General features: G+C 46.2%; 1 protein-coding gene across 1 annotated transcript in view; it reads left to right on the forward strand.

The window, feature by feature from the left end:
* The window catches only part of T265_15417 (hypothetical protein), a gene marked incomplete at both ends in the record, with an annotated part of 16,554 nt that extends 1,677 nt beyond the window's left edge, over positions 1 to 14,877 (forward strand). Inside the window, 7 exons of the mRNA XM_009178010.1 lie at positions 169 to 301; positions 875 to 1,029; positions 3,782 to 4,208; positions 7,422 to 7,693; positions 9,581 to 9,919; positions 10,003 to 10,548; positions 14,446 to 14,877. Coding sequence (XP_009176274.1) covers positions 169 to 301; positions 875 to 1,029; positions 3,782 to 4,208; positions 7,422 to 7,693; positions 9,581 to 9,919; positions 10,003 to 10,548; positions 14,446 to 14,511 — 1,938 coding nt within the window. The remainder of the gene's footprint in view (positions 1 to 168; positions 302 to 874; positions 1,030 to 3,781; positions 4,209 to 7,421; positions 7,694 to 9,580; positions 9,920 to 10,002; positions 10,549 to 14,445) is intronic.
* Between the last annotated feature and the right edge of the window lie 2,649 nt (positions 14,878 to 17,526).

Consider the following 17,526-nt stretch of genomic DNA (forward strand, 5'->3'; position numbering starts at 1 on the left):
ATATATATATATATATATATATATGAAGGTGGTGACGGCGAAGTTGATAAAAGTGTTGAAAAGGTAAAGACCCTGCCAAGACTTATTTATTTCGGACATCAACGAGGTGTCCACTTAGTTCTGTAATGAGGAGTCGCTCACGTAATTTCGCTTGTTCTTCCTTGGCAGGTCAAGGACTATAAGCATCTGCGCCTGGAGGACTTAACCAGCAAACCAGAGTCTGATGGAGAGGATTACCACTCAGATGGTGGCTACTCTGATTATATCAATTCCGGCGCCGGGTCTTCAGATGAGGATAAAGGTATGCTCCTGTTAATTATTTTGAATTATTCCCATGGACCAGGGAGTTGTTTCATGCGTTTGTTCCCACTGGTGTTGCTATAACTACTAATGATGATGGGGATATTTAAATGGACATCAGTGACCAAGTGATATTTTACCTCCGTTCTAGAGTCCTTCAATGATATTACTCGAGATCCCTCAGTGGTTAAGGCCTTGGACCTCCTACTCAAGGGATCCATGGTTGGAAATCAACTTCACCGTCGCGACTGCCACTATCTGGTCTTCGGCAATCCGGCAGTATCTTAGACCTCGTGCTTCCTTCCTTCGGCAAAAGGTGTAACAGCTGGACGATGATTATTTTTGCCATTATTACTGTATTCGTTAATGGTAGTGCCCGCAGTGAGCAATCCCACAGCTCAGAGACCCAAGCTGTAAGTCATTTAACTCGGGCACTGTGTACTTGTACGAGCAAGTACATACCGTAGCTTGTTAGCTCGTTCTCGCCACTGGAACAGGTCTAGTTTCTAGTTGTCAACTCGTTTAGATGACATTGTTGTTCACTTTGTGTTTTTGTCACTTTTCCGAATCTCAGGTGGCCCGTATCCATGTTCTGCTTGCACCAAAATATTCAATTCGCGGGCGGGTCTCACTCGACATCGGACGGTCGCTCATGGCTCGAATCAAGGCAAGCCCCGTACAGTCAATCCGTATGTGGCAGCAATGAGACGCCGAACGAAGCTAAGAGAGGTGAGTAGGCAGACCTAAGCACCTTTGTTTTGCTCTCAAGCTCCTCAAAACAGAATGAATGTATCTTTCAGGGGACGATTATATTCTACACCTGGTAATGTCAAGCGATTCCTTATATTTTTTTGTATAGTTTACACTCCGCTGCTGGAACACCTTTAATAATTTTCTCTTGAGGTCCTTATGTGCTCGTCCCCTGAGGCGCGTGTGTACACGTTCCCTGTGATAGAAACGGAACGTGGCCGTTTGCGTGCTTCTGATATCTCGGGGACCGAAATGCTTTCCGGGCGTTTGCCCACAGATACTGAGTGTGAGCACGTTAGTGTTATCCTTCAATGATGCAAACAATCTTAAATAACCTATATACTTCTACCGTACGATTTGGTGCGCGCTTAACGCTTGTAAAGTTTGAAGTGCTGTTACACGATCAGACTCAAACTTCATGCTTTCCGACCAGTCAGCCGACGTCGTAGATGAAAGTGCTTACCTGGGCAGTTGTATAAGTTCTGGTGGACTGGCTGGAGACGAGATTACTTCCCTAATCGGGAAGGCGGGACAAATTTCTACCGGACTCCGATATCTATGACCCCTGCCTGATGTCAGTTTGTCTGTCAAAGGCTGAGTTTACACTGCAGCGGTGCGATCCATACTGCTTTGCGGATCAGAAACCTGACCTTTACACACAGAGGAAAGTTGCCAGTGTTTGATTAGTCGGGTTAACTAATCTGAGGGGCATCAGGTGGTTGTAACTCTGTGGCGATAGATGAACCACTCGCACTTCATAGGTTACGCTGGTTAGGACGTGTGCTTCGCATGCTGGAAGACCGTTTGCCTTGCAGAGCACTTATCGCTCAGCTCTGTGCTGATTGAAGGCGACTGACATGTGGACAATGTATGATCTGGCAACTAAGCATGGAAACACTAATCAGTAAACTCCGTCGGGTTGACAACTGCCGCCTCCCCCTGGATGGGGACCTCGGAACTCAACTCATCATTGATTAATGACACCAGTAGACTTAGCTCAATCGCGCAGTCAGTGGCGCTCATGCATCAAGGCTATCGCCTTCAATTAGTGGCTGCTCAGTTCCCTAAGTAACTGAACTTGCCGTCACCAACGCTTGGCTGCATCTCCCATTTTCCGGGGATCCAAGCTGTAACAGATGGAACCAACATACCTTGTTATATGGTTTACAACTGATAAACTGAGCGGACCTGAATTGGGGCAGTTTGCTCAACCTAGTAACCCTTAATACTAGAATAGCAGTGTTACGGCAGTGAAGCATCGGTGTTGAACACTGATGTCATGCTGTCGATGATGATGATGATGATGATCATGATGATGATGATGAGAATGGTAGTGTCACTTGATTTATTTGAGCATAAAGTTAGGATCCAACATTATTCTTGTGACACTACTTCTTAACGAGATCCTCTAATCACGTAATACTGCGAGGTTCCAGATTTCGGTGATCGAGTATAAGGTGTGTTTTCAAGACTTGCAAAATATCGGTTCAGATTATTTACTGACAATCTGTCGGCAAATGGGTAACCTGATGGGCCTCTGTGAATCGGTATTCTACGCAATAGTGCATGCTGACTCTTCGGATGAGGTGGTTACCTAGTATCTGATGAGAAGGATTGGGCGACGTTTTCACTTGGGTGTTTTCCCTCCTATCATGCAACTCATATTTGTATCCATCTCCAAAATGCTTCTCACCGCAGACTTGGCCAAACACACTACTCTGTAATAAGAACCACAAGGCCAGGACCGAGGAAATCACAGATAACGATAACAATTCGCCTAAAAATTTGCTTGCGGGATAATGAAGAGATATTTCACTAACCACCGTCTGCAGTAATTCTCAGGATTTCTGAGGGTGATGTCCATTGGCTTGATGTTCCATCAAAAGGCACGGTAGCTCGAGACAGCCCGTAATGACGCAAAAGTAGATTACTGCAACTGCTTTTACAAAGCAATCAAGTAATTGGCTGTTGCCTAATTCAGACGACCATCTGACGATTGGTTGCTCATCTGAACGTTTCACCTGATTATCAAACGATCCTCACGGAGGACCCTAGAACTACCAATCCATATGTTTGGAATTTCCAGCAATCGGTCACAGATTTACATCTCTGCAAGGTCATGCTAAAATTCTTACGACTTAGCCAGGAACGCCTAACCGTGTTTGGTGTTCTGTCCAACCTTGGTCCGCCCCCGTAGCCAGTGCACGATGCACCCGATCAATGCGATGTTCGGTTATTGTGAGTGGTGTGTATCGACGTAGGAGACAAAGGTCCCTCGAAAGCGACTCCAAATGCTGAGGAGCGAAGTATGGTATCCTAATGTACACCATAAATAGGCATTTTACTTTCATCCTGGACGGTGTGTTTTTTGAACGTCGGGTTTTGACCGCATGTAGGCTTCTCGAAATCGAAGCAGCCTAAAATCCCCTTAAGATTGATAGGAGGGGATAGCTGGCCCTGAAAAAGCGCAAGGCCTGGAGAGATAATAATGAGCCTGAATTTAGGTTAGGGTTGTACGGCACACAGAATAACCGAAAGCCAATCCGAGACCGAAAAATTTCTGTATATCCGCTGGATGCATTGCCCTGTTGTTTTCTCGTTTCCTGTCCTTCCGGTATCGAGTGTCTGCAGCTGGAGGTGTCAAGCTTCGTTCTAACCTGTCTGAGCGGAATCTCCCTCCTGCCTTGTGTGATTTACCGATATTTCAGTTCGCATACTGTGCCCCTTTCAGGCAGTGTCTCAAGCGACTGATGACGAGCTCATCGAATTTGCTGCTCCTCGGCTTTCCAAGTTGCTCGATCCTTGGGACCATCTGCTATTGCGAAGTGTAGATGGAAACCCATTGTCCCCTCAGCTTCCCCGTGTGGTACTGGACTATTTGAGTCTAGTTGAGCGAGCGCGCGCATTCCTTGTTGCCCATTTGGATCTCTGGACACCAAACGTGGCCGAAAGCCGTCCACGAGAATGCGAACAAGCGTCAAACGATCAAGAACAAGAGCAGACGTTAGAACCAGAAGAGCAACGACAACAACGAAACGGAGGTCTGGCATTGGAACGACACCAGCAGGAAACTGTCGAGCAGACGGCTGTCGTCTGCCCACTACCGTCTGAAACGACCGAAAACCACGAAGGTGGCACGCTGGACGAAGTTTTACCTCGTGAGTTTTGGCATGCGGTTATGGTGTCAGTGCTCCTGTGTGAAAAATGCCTCTGGGACACACTGGGGATCCGCTGGTTCTCTTGTCTAACCCATCTTTGTGCATCAGGACAATTAAATTTTAGATGTATTCCAATGTTCTCATTATTTTTGTAATTGTATGATAGAGTTTTTGTTTTCTAATCACAAAGTGTTTCGGATATTGAATATGGAGTTACAGTGCCATGATAAAGTCACTTGTACTAGCCTATGCCAGCCAGGTCATTACGACCAATTATTTTTTGTCTCAGTTATCTACACTTTTGCATAATTAATAATTGATTTACCATATTTTACCCCCACGGGCGAGGTGGACAAAATGGCTAGAGCGCGAATTTACTGACCGGAAAGTTCGTGGTTTGAACCCGACCTCTGCCTCTCGACTTCCCCTGTCTAGGCTTGGGCGACCTGGCAGTATCCCAGCCCTCGTGCTCCCTTCGTGCGGCATGGCAGCTAGGCACCGAAAGGGTGCCACAGCTGGATGATTTATTTTGATTTATTTATTTTATTTTGCCCTCACTCGTAGTCAAGTGACCATCACCTGTCTGTTAGCTGTTAGTTGGTGGCGAAGTTACCACGGACTGATCTTTTTGCGTGTGGGTACTTAATAATGGTTTGAGCAAGTTTTACGACTCACTAATGGTAAGGCTAATCCGGATGTTGTATGGTTAAAGGTAACCATAGAATAACCACGATTACATCCAGGAAACTCGTGACTACATCACGGTTCAGTAAGTTCCAAGTATGTATGGTTCATTGGTGTTCAATCGTGTTCTGCCCAGCGAATTTGAAGAAGCCGAGGTCTCAAGAGTGTGCGGGTGAAAGGAGGGAAACCCTTCGCCGAGTAGTTGTTTATTCGAAAACACCAACTAAACAGCAGCAAACTATTGGACTGAAAAGTAAACCTCTCACCTGCACCTTGTTTTTAAAAAAATCTGAATATCCATCTTCTTCTTGAACGCATCTTCTTGAGTTTTTCTGGGTATTCATTGACTATCACGTAATTGTAAATGAATGCTCAAAAGCAGTTCCGCAAATTCCGTAATAAACCCCACCTTCCGTTTGAGGCGAAGTGGACTTACGAGCAAACCATATGCTACTCGCATACCTTATCAGTAGTATCCGCCGTTACACAGGTACTGTACGTAGATAAATATATTTCTCCATAGAATTGTGTCTCATTAGTCACCTGTTTTTTGACTTTACGAAGTTTCCATCAGCCGACTGAGTTGTTGGGCTCATGTTTTCTAAAATTAAAAGTGAAAAGTGAGATAAGAAGGTATCTTCTGTGAGTACCTCCTACAGGGCGCTGCGGTGAGGCCGGTCGAATACGGTCACTCTATCGAAGTTGAAGCTGACATCATGGACAGTGAAAGCGGCGCGGAACCATAATGCTCTACTTCTCTGAATTTTTATACGAATGATCAGAAACCGTTGCCTTAGATAATGGTGCGCTGTGCCAGCATATGTCGGAAAATGTTCATGTTCTGATTGATACTTTTTGTGACCCTAGATTTCCAAAAGTCACCTCATCTTCGGACAAGGGGCAGCCAGAAATAGGTAATCGAAAACTAAGCGACCACGCTATGAGCAAGTTTTGGTTCTGGATATCCGCTGGCGAACATCTTTGTGGTATAGGAAGGTCGCTGCACCACCGTCGCTGTTTTTTCAACAGGAGTTAAACGTCACCGAATATGGGAAGCCTGTTTGAGTAACTTGTTGCGAATCCGGAAGTTTAGCGGGAGAATCCGCATATGACACCGGAAGCACAGGGTCTCCGCGATTGTCTTCTTTAAGCAGTCACACCAACTTCCTGTACTTTTTGCGTACTGAGGCTTTTCAATTATAAGCGGCGAGGTTTTTCACCCAGTTCCAGCCTCAATATGCTCAGCTCGTCTTTTGTTCGCAAATAGCGTAATAGTGTAGCAAATACACCGGACATTAATCAGTGAGTCGACCTTTCGCGATAACATTTCCAAGAGCTGGGGGAGAGAAGCATAACGAGGTGCGTTATGTATTGACAAGCCGTGTGCAACCAGCATAGGATAAAAAATCATTCAGCTGTAGCTCCCTTCCGGTTTCCAACTGCCGTGCCACCCGAAGGCAGAACGTGGGCTGGGATGCTGCCAGGTTGCCCAAGTCTAAGACAGCGGAAGTCGAGATGTAGAGGTCTGATTCGAACCACAGACCTTTCGGTCAGTAAATCCGCGCCCTAACTACGGAGCCATCTCGCCATCTCGCATAGGACATACTGACATTGTTGGCCCACCCGGTCGAATGTGTCAGCCAAGTAAGAACGGGCTGCAAGGTCAACTGTGGCAGGCGTGATCGATTCAGAGGTGCCTAGTATATCGCATCGAAGTGTGCTTTTCGTCGATAATATGACTTATTTCGGTCAGATGTGACGTGATTGCACTTGAGTGCGGCTTTTTTCACCCACCACCCAAGACATGGGGTTGTGTTCTCGTATTCTATCCCATAAATGCCTTGTCGTGAGAACTCAATGTGATACTCACCAACAGCTTACAAATGAGTTCGCACACAAGCTGATAGCAGATGAGGGCAATTTGGCTTTCAAATGGAACATGATAATGATGCTGGAACTGTTTGAGGCCGGAGAAGAGTCACTCTTCAAAACACTGTTGGCGTATACCACACAGAAACCTAATCAGTCCAACAGCACGACACTGGGCAATCACCTATGCAACGAATGTGGCACGATCCGAGAGAACAATCACAAACTGCGGTATCCTTTCGGCACATGTAACTCGATGGAAGCACAAAGAATGACTTAGTGACAGGTTGCCCAAGCCTAGACAAGACTAATGGCAAACCAAGGCTTGTGCTCGAGCTGTGTACCTCTTACTCAGTGGCTCGCATCTTGAACTCTGAGCATTATTGAGCTCAGCTTGTGCGGTGATTAATAGTGGGCGATTGCCTTATGGAACCATTAGACCGATTGCTACCGGCTCCTGGGTCATCATCCTCATCTACAGATCATCGATGTTCAACACTGATGCCTTGCTGCTACACTTGGGCGAAACACACCTATTCACTTATACAATCCTGTTTGGCTATGTTTTGTATGCTTGACAGTTTAATTATATACTGTAGTGTGTTGTCTTAAGGACTCTTCGATTCTCCCATCAACGTACGATTCTCTGATCTTTTCCAGAAGAAAGTACCGCTGACGAGGTTGCCATCATTCCGGAACTTGTTGATGGGGTGGCAGAAAATCCTTCGGAAGTTGAACCTACCACCGTGCCTACGAAACCTTCAGCCCAGTCGGAAGCGGAAGGGGCCGTGCCTGATGGGCCTACTCAAAATGGTCGTCCCGATAGTCCGAACGAAAATAGTTTGGATGAATCAAGACGCGTGCTGGAGCGAAACGAGGAAGAAGAGGACGAGGACGAAGATGTTGATGATGGACAAGCAATAATTGTCAAGGTAATACAGAGGTAGCCTCATGGGTTTGAGGGTAAATTCTCATGGTTTGTGATGTCGGTTACATAACAGCGACGAAAACGGAACTCGACACAAAGGAGCTCACATGTTGTCCTCCATCTGATGAACATGGGCGTTAGACAAACTTTCATCTTCCTCATGCAAGAGTAGCTCTCACTATCGTTTGGGGAGTACCAACTCTCGACCCGTTGAGAGTATTGCGGAATTCAGCACCTCGAACTGGGTTAGGTTACTCATCTTCTTCTCTTGTAGCTACAGTGACAGGACATCTGATTGAAAATGGCCCAAGCACAAAATATTTTACGATACACAAGTTTGTGGGAATCCTTATGAAATGATTTTTCCCAATTGCGATCTTTTTCAGTGTTTCGTGCAACAAACAATTTTGTTTTTCAGTTCAAACTACTCGTGAGTAGCCCCACTGGATTGTGCGAGCTGCACTGCACTGGTTCCAAGTTTAATCACCTAGGATTCATTTGAAATCGTACGGACCGGAGTCTACTAGGCTTTCTAGACTCTCTTCCACTGAGTTCTTCTGCCAGAGATGGTATCCTACACCCATATGGGATTTCGAGTTCCTCGTTTTGAGCATGACAGTAAACAACAGTACAGGACATTCGGACTGTGTGGTACCCTTTTGGATATCGCATCAGCAGCCTTGGAACATATGGCTTCTGTTCCTATTCGGTTCTTGGGAGACTTATTTCTTCAGTGGAGATGATTTAATACCGCTGAAATAGTCCCTTCACTGGAAGTGTTTCCTCTTGGACGGGTCCCCTAACACAACGGACGTTTTCGTTCTCGAATAGCCCTACAACGTGTTGACGCCAAAAACACCTTCCAGAAACCAAGCCCAACCTCCAGCCATCTTACTCCTTTTTATTTTTTGCGTAGTCAAGACAGGCCGGGATATACATCACCGCTTGGACTGTTCAGAATAAAGTTCACTAATTTCCGGAATCAGAGGCGAGTAAACTCGTTTGGACAATAGGTATACAGGCTCACCGGTTTTTTCAGTACGTTATACCTTTTCTCTCAAAAGGGTTGCGTGAGAAAAACGGTCGTAATGGGAAGTTGCGGTAAAACAACATATAGGGAAACCGTGGATAAACTTATTTACCACGGATGTGGTGTCAGAAATGGGACGTCCTCGTTAAAAAGAGTTGTCTCACACGGGTTGGCTTCCCCGAGACATGTTCTCGTGGACTTACATCAATGTGGTAGGTTTACACTTTGACTCCGCCACTATCACATTCCAGCTATCCGCACTGCCAGTGTAGAGACTGTTCACCACACATAGAGCGCTGAACTCATCGCTGAAGACATAACCGAGAATGGACACCGATCAAACAATATCGAATTGGTTTGGTGGATAGCACACTAGCTTACAGCCCGAGGATCCCCGCTCGGTCCGTTTTTCCGCCAGAGCGGGCGCTGGAAGATAGGTAGAGCTGATACGAGCTTGCAGGTAAAGACGGATGGGCAACAAAATAGTGACATCAGTTAATAGAGAATAAGCATACCTCTAGTAGGAGCGAAAACCGGAGAAGCAGGCAGAATAGTTAGAGCTGATACGAACTTGCAGGTAAAGACGGACGGGTAACAAAATAGTGATCTCAGTTAATAGAGAATAAACAGACCTCAAGTAGGAGCGAAAACCGGAGAAGCAGGCAGCAAGGAAACAAAACTGCGTTATAATGAACGGGCGTAAACCACGCTACTCATGAGTAGTCAGAACACAAAAGGAAAATAACCGCAGGTTACTGTTGATTCACATGAGGAATCAACAAGTATTATTATATGTATATTATATTGTATCTAGGCTATCGTATTTTCCGTGAACACCGCATGTTTATACCTCGGCTTCAGATTGATACGGAGGAACAGTCCAACATCCTCGGTCTTCCTTGTGGGAAGTATGTTGTCAAAGATCCACTGTGTGAAGACTACCTTTCAAGGCGCTTCCGCTCCATATTAGCCGCTCAGCGAGCCGCCGCTATGTCTGCAGTAGAGGCCGAAGAAGAAAAATCAGAACAGCCCGAAGATCGCCCAACGGTTTCTGTGGAGGCCGCAGATGATACTGAAGTGGATGCAACTCTTCGTGAAGACATCCAGCCCGCCATAGAAAGTGAGGAGGCCTACCAGACCAACGTGAATACGACAAATGACGAAGAACCTCAAGGCGTGGTAGCATTGGGCGACGAACTAGTGAGTTTTTTTCATACTATATGGCCCTTATCCATCCAGTCCATGCTCGCTGCACCAGCATTTCTTTTATCCCTATCTCATAGGTCTTGGTACCCGAAGGTGGATTAGGTGGCCCAGTGCCAGAAGAATGGCTGACCAGTGGAGCCTTCCTCGCCGTTCTTACAGAGGCGGGAGAACTATGTGACCTTGTGATGGAGGCCGCTACTGGGCGTTTGTTCCATCGGCCCACGGGACATCTGGTCAGTTTAGCGGATGGTAGCGCTGTCAGTACACAACAAGAACCGGAAGTGCAAGCAGTCGCAACACTGCCAGACTACGGTGCCTATGAGGACGAACAACCAAGCGCCACTGCCATTCCCCAACGATCTGTGGCGCAGGACACTCGGCCTGCTGCGAAGGTTCCCAGTCCCCCGAAACCAAAGGGACGATCGAAAGCGAAACAAACGCTTCAAGAACAACGTGATCCTGGGGAGTTTGATACCGCAGCTTCGGAGCAAGAACAACTTCTACAGCGCCTGGCGGAGACCGGTGAAGTAATAGACCTCAATACATTGTTTCCGGGGGTTTCTGTGACTGAAGTCTCCCCGGGAGTTTGTCTTGTGACCAAGCCCAACGGTGACCGATTTAACGTGAGTATGCATACTGGTGTTGTGGTCTTTCGAGTTTCGTTTATTTGCTGTTTTTCTAACCTCTCGACGAATATTTTTTTCACGGTTTAGTAAAAGTCGAGTGCATTCGCTTTGGCGACTGATTGTTAGCCTGAGTTAAGTTCATAACGATCATTTCGCATAGGTGTATAACAGTTCCGCCGAACAGAAATTGTTCAATAATGGTCATATTTAGAAACACTCGGGGGAATTACTCTTACACACACATGCACCTGGCTACTTCACAATTATACGTTGAAGTATGGAAGCTAGCCTAGTAACACAAACCCTCACTCCAGGGTGCTTCGAGACACTGGCCACCTCTCTGTGAAGATTACTCTTCTCCGCCCACGGAAACACCTTAGTATTGAAGGATCGAATTTGGACCGGCCATCAGTCCACGACCACCACCTCAAAAGTAATCACAAAGTGACGTTTGAGTAAATGGTGGTGCTTGAAAGTTCACAAAATCACTGCTGAGGTCAACGAACCTTTTCACATTTATTTGTGTTAGAGAAAGGGTTCATCCAACTTGAACAACATTTTGTTCACTTGGTTTGTGATTTTAAAAGGTTCTATTCTGCACGGTTTAACCCGATGCTCACGGACCGTGCTCCGCAAGTACACGTGAAGGTTCAAGCCCAATAGTAGTACGTCCAAGTACAATATGCGGCACCGCTTTTAGCCAGTCAGAAGTGTTGTCCGTTCAGCTTGGGTATTTCACAGTACCTTCAAATCACTTTTATCTTCAGGATTGTCCACTGAACCAGGTGAATATTTGTGTAGGTGTCGACCTAAAGCTGTCACCTTGTGGTGATCGGGCCCTTGCGCTGCAATGGTTTTGTGGGCTATATTGGCTGGAACTTACTTCTTGAAGGTTCAACCATGCTAGGGTGGTCAACGGGGAGCAGCCCGACGAAGAACAGCGGGTCCATGTATTGCGAACAATCGTATTACGATGCGGTCCTGAGGTACAGTCGTGCTGTCTCCCGCAATAGGGGTGTAAAGGAAGTAAGGCTTTTGCCTCAGGCGACCAGTATGTCCATATTTGCGGAATCAGCGATGCTGTCTTCCCCCGAGGAAGGACCCCATATTTGCGGAAGCAGCGATGCTTTCTTCCCCGGAGGAAGGACGGGTTAGAAAAGGTCGGCCCTAAAAAACCGCACACTCCGATCACCGGACGGTCTACCGTAACCGTCGGCGCATTGTTCAGTACGTTCGAAATTCTTTTAACGCCAAAGAGTATTATACTGTTGTGCGGATGTGCGCAGCCGCATTGAGAGTTAGACAGTAATGCCATACTCCTCGGGTCAGGTCAGCGCCCTGGAACCAAGTGGTTCAGACTATTGAGTCATTGGCTCCGGAGATGATCCTTCAAGAAAACGCTAACAACCGCTGCCGCCTGATGCAAATTTTGAATCAGAAGTGAGAATGAGGACCCGCGAACAAAACTCTACATCCTCTCGTTTCTTTGTGGATCGAACTTTTAAGTGAAAGACTCAAAGTGGGCGCCTCAAACAACCCTCTTCTTCGGCCTGGGCAACCAGGAGGTATCATTCGCTCTAGAAGCTCTTCGCTCACCGGTCTGATTACCCCCTCATCACCCATGAAATGATTCAGTGCCACCAGTCCATCTGCCACTCCCCTAATCATTGTTCGGTGTTTAAGCCATCGCGCAGAAAAACAAACCAAAATGATCACTTCATAAGGTCAAGCGATCTGATCCACGTTGCAGCCCTTCATGTCCGTACTCGGTTTCGAATCGGGCAACAGGCAACAGGTGCTGAGACTTTGCTCCCTCCAAAACACGCATACAAGACCCCACTTCAGTCGTTCACTCTAAGCCGTTTAGGATGAGCTTAGATGTTCCATATTTCAGTCTTCGGGTATCTGGTTGTCCTAACACAACAGCTCGTGGTATCTACGGTGTGGGAGTTCCACTCAGTCCCAAGGCTGAAGGCGCCTTGCTGGACTGGATCTCAGTAAACGGTCGTCTTCACGCTGTGCGGTTATCTGGCTCAATTAAGATTAACGCTGGTCGATGCGGTAACCGGTGTTTGTTTGTCGTATCAGCATGCGCCCCAAGAGATAGCAGTTCTGAGACTGAGAAGGAGAGTGTTATCGTGATCTGTCACGACTGATTCGGTCAACAAGAAGGACGGATATAGTAATCTTGGTGGGTGATATGAATGCCCAAGTTGAACGATCAAGTCCGGAAGAAGCACAGGTAGGTGGTCGATGCTGAGCGTATGGATAATAGGGAGCGACTGTAATTCACTCCCTCGAAATCACGGCTTTGGTAGAGGTGTTCGAGCAGAGCACATAGTAGTTGTACTCCGCTGTCCATGCTTACTTACCTCACTTCGGCCAGTGGTCTGTCTGGTTTCAGGTGGGTGTGCGCTCGCAAATCGAAGCAATATGACTTAACAAGAGTGACTTTCAGTGTATGCGGTACCAATGAACACTATGCCAGCTAAAGGAATACATTTGTGCATCACATTCAGTTGAGTACCCCGTTCACACCAATGCAAATTGTAAACGAGCGCATTTCGATAGTGTGTTCTATTTTGGAGGTCGCCAAACTCGTTGGTTAATCGTCTGCTACTCACCGTAGCGCACTCTTACCTGTCGCAAACCTCACATGGGAACTGATGGTCTATGCTGACGGAAATTAATGCTCCTAACCTCCGTCATGTGCCACAATGTGCTCCAATGGACTTTGAGCACTTTGTGAGAGAGTAAGAGACGGATGGATAGGCACGGTGTCGCTCAATAAACTATACGGTGTAGGGATGCCTTGAGGTAAATATGCCTGTGCTATACGGAAGGAGTTTTGTCGATATATTCTGTGTCATTCGGAGCAACGATGAACACAACCACCTAACCGGTAGGCTGCACTCGTCATGCCACCGATCTGGGGTTTACCTTCAGACAGTGTACACGTGCTAGTTTAACCCACTTATTTTTACCCGAGGGGTTTACCTTCAGACAGTGTACACGTTGTGCTAGTTTAACCCACTTATTTTTACCCGGAGGACTGTAGTTCGTAAAAAGACAAACGTTGGAGAGAGGAGTTGTTGAAGAGCTCTGTATTAACGGAACGCTTCGTGATTTGATACCACTGCTCTTACCTGGGTCTGAGGGACGACCGTGAATCTCAGTCTAAGGTTCGCGTCGAAGGAGTGCCTTGACTTGGCTTGCATTTGCTCAAGGGGCTCCGAACTCACATTGTGTGTTATTTGATGCAGTTGGGTTGATCACATTGTTGGTGGACGTACGGGATCCCGCATAACTGGAAATAAACTGATGCGTTGCATAAGCACTGCCGAGGTAAGCCGTACTTACAACACGACCGTCTCACTTCCTTGCAATCACAATAATTTTGCGAAAGCTTTGTTATGAAAAAGTAACACTGTATGGGTCCACTCCAGCCATTTCAACAAACTCGACTGAAACTGAGAGCTGGAAACATCTAGTCGCGGTCTTGGGACGGGGGGGGGGAAGTATTTTAAACTACGAGACACCTGAGGCATGGAAGTAAATAGTCTGCCGTCTCTAGCCAAACCAACGAAAGGCCTTCCGGAACTCATTTTGAAAGGTGAATAAATGCTTCGTCGCCTTGGCCATTGGGTTCCTGATATCTGATTTTCCCTCATGAGTCCATGACCGCTAAGGATTAGCTTGACGACAATCAGGTTGAGAGTTCTTGTTTTGGCTTTTGACGCTTCCCATAATCATTGTAACCTGATCCACAGTTGCATACCGTTGTTCAGTTACTGAGCTTGCCACGGGGGCCGTAGCTGACGACTGTCACTTGAACTTCCAAGTTTTTGTGAGATTCATTTTATTATTTTTCATTCTTCCTTCTCCCGTGTGCAGGTCGAACACGGCGGTGAAGGGATCACACTGGAAACTTTACAAACTATCCTCCAAATGGATGCGTGAGGCCCAATACATTCAGTTTCTTGGGCCTGTAACACTTGTGCAATTGTTCTCTCCTTTAAACCATCTCTGGTACTTAACCGTCACACCTCATGTACATAGTCCGCTGTCTGGAGGCATTGGCTTCTCTTGAAGGTCACGTCGTTACCAAACGCTCCAGAGTGCTTATGCTCAATAAGGTGGCTTCCTCAACTTCGCTTCGACCCCATCTGAGCTGGTTGGAACCAGGAATCCTGTACAAAAGATTCTTCCTGTTGATCCTCTCTTTCACAACTCTGGTACCTGATTGAGCAACATCTTTTTTTTGTAATAATTCCAGATAGCGTTGTATATTCGTGTGTTTTCTACATTACCCAATCATCACCCGAGGCTGTTTGTCTTATTTTCTGCAGTGAAAGAGTGACACTGTCCATCCGACTAGCTGTTTGAGCACTGCCTGAGAAACTGCGAATAAGTAACAGGTCTTAAAAATAAAAAAAATAAAAAAATAAAAAAAATAAAGGATAATCAGTCAGCTGTAACACGCTTTCGGTGCCTAGCTTTCATGCCACGTGAAGGAAGCACGAGGGCTGGGATACTGCCAGGTTTCCCAAGCCTGGACAGGGGAAGTCTCGAGGAAGAGGTCGGGTTTGAACCACGGAATTCCGGTCAGTAAATTCGCGCTCTACCACTTAAGCCATCTCGCCCCCAGGTCTTGAGTTATTGGAATGCTCTAAGAGTGTTTTGGGGTCCTGGGGTTGCGGTTTCAGGAAAGAAAAATTGTAAGCTCTTGTGTTGATGTTTCCTGAAATCCTGGGTTTTGCAGATAATCCGGAATCCTACTTGAGCCTGCTTTTGTTGAATAGATTGTAGATTAATTCGACAAGCGAATCTACCATCGCATAGAACTATTTTGAAATATCCATTTACGTATCCACCTGGGCTTTCACGCATCATCAGATGCTCAATCCCGTCACGAAGAGACTGGATTCTACCGTGGTTCTGCGGTTTGTGCACCTCGGCGACCCATTGAGCTATACTGGAGGGTGTCCACGCGACATTCACAGGGTCTCCCATACCAGGTTAGTTCATGGGTAGAGGTCTGACGAACACAGTCCCCTGGCCCTCCTGTTTGGAGGTTGGAACATGTGTGGCGGCGTGTTCCGTAGACAATGGTAATCTACTTGCATTTCCAGCTCAACAACACCATCATCAGGTGATTTCAAGGAGGCCATTCTGTCCCTTTCCTTGTCTTCCGAAAGGTTCAAAATTTTTTGTCGCACTTTTCTTAACTGTTCTTAAATATGCGGGTGACATTTATGACGGTGATACGTATATTAAGTCGCGGCCCATTCTGTAGCTTCAGAGTCCCTTCACTAACCTAGAATACTCTACAATGTTTTATCCTGAGGAAACAAAGATGTTTTCCTCTCCAATGGATTGCGTGTGTAGCATGACCGCCAGCCATCATTCCAGCCTAGCGTTTTACTAATGCGTTTTTTCTGTAATCTGTTTTGCGCAGGCTGAAACCGTACTCATTAGGGCAAAACGGTTTTTCAATTCCTTACGGTTGTTTGAGCCTCATCTTGTTTCCAAGTTTTTTATTGAGAATCTTCATTCTCTACTCGTCCTGTCCCCAAAACACTGTTTATGATTTAGTCCCTTATGTGTTTGGACCGGAAAGTCCGTAGTTTGAACCCGATCTCTGCCTCTCGACTTCCCCTGTCTAGGCTTGGGCAACCTGAAAGTATCCCAGCCCTCGTACCTCCTTCTGATGGCATGACAGCTAGGCACCGCAAGATGTTACAGGTTGACGATTCATTTTTGCTGCAATCATTCCGAACTGCCCACAACTCTGAATACTCATTTAGAAAATATGAATGAAAACTGATAACAATGACGCCCACCCGATAGTGCGAGAATCGATTAGGGTCGCTCCTCATAGATGGCAAAGACCCTTTGGATCGTTCGTTCCTTGAATTCTTGGGGGTATTTCAAGAAAGTAGACCTTGCCAGCGGATTGTGATTGTGCCTACTAATTTTAATATCTATTAATGTGCGCATGTAGTCACTGACTCTGTCATAAAGACGGCGGTTTGTTTGTTCACTTATGGAAGCATTGTGGTTGCCAGGAGTTCATCGACAGCCGGGTTGACTTTGTCGGTGCGTGCTTGAGAAGTGGGGCATAGCAGTACTTCAGCGCGACAACTTACGAAAACTTAGTCTGTCTGATGAAATGTATGCCTGCGAAATTGATTTATCAGCATCAACGTTATTATTGGCATTTAAATAACCGATTTACAGACAACTGTTAGTTGTGCGCTATCTGAACAACCAAGGCCATAGTTTTGGGCATGGAATAATTGATGTAAAAATATATTTGTAATGTACTACTCATAAGGTTGCTGAAAATCCATCGATAGCCCACGACTGGTTTCGCCCTTCTTGGGGCTCATCAGGTAGGTGCAGTGCCCGGGTTTCCGTCAACCTTATGTTCTACTTGAAACCAAATTGCACAAAATTAGCGATTATACACTCATCTGCAAACTAATATGGTTCTTTCGAGAGCACATTCAGTTGCCTGAGAACATCATAAACGAGAGATTCAGCTGGGTTCCAGGTGAGTCTCTCGAAAAACCAAATTAGTTTGCAAATGAATGTATATTTGATATATAAATACTTTTTGACCTCGGCGGTCAGGCTATTCTACTCTTAGAACCACTACCTTTTGGAGGGCTTTCACTGTTGATCCGTTTTATCCTTTCACTGAACGCACACTGACTTGTGGGAGCGTAATTGCACTTCAAGCAATGAACTCAACTTTGTGCTCTTTTTCGGCTACTTTTACATAACAAGTATCTATTCAGATCATACTACAGACTAGATGACAGCGATAGCCTCTATCGCCCTCCTTACGCTGCCGCAGTCTTCATCACAGGTGGCCAATTGAAATACCAATTCAATCAGTTGGAATTTGCCCACAGGAGCTCCCATGATGGGCTGAGATCAAGCTAAGTTCTTTCACACAAACTGAGTTAG

Source organism: Opisthorchis viverrini (genome assembly GCF_000715545.1).
Source record: "Opisthorchis viverrini unplaced genomic scaffold opera_v5_490, whole genome shotgun sequence".
In the NCBI taxonomy this organism is placed as follows: Eukaryota; Metazoa; Platyhelminthes; class Trematoda; order Opisthorchiida; family Opisthorchiidae; genus Opisthorchis; species Opisthorchis viverrini.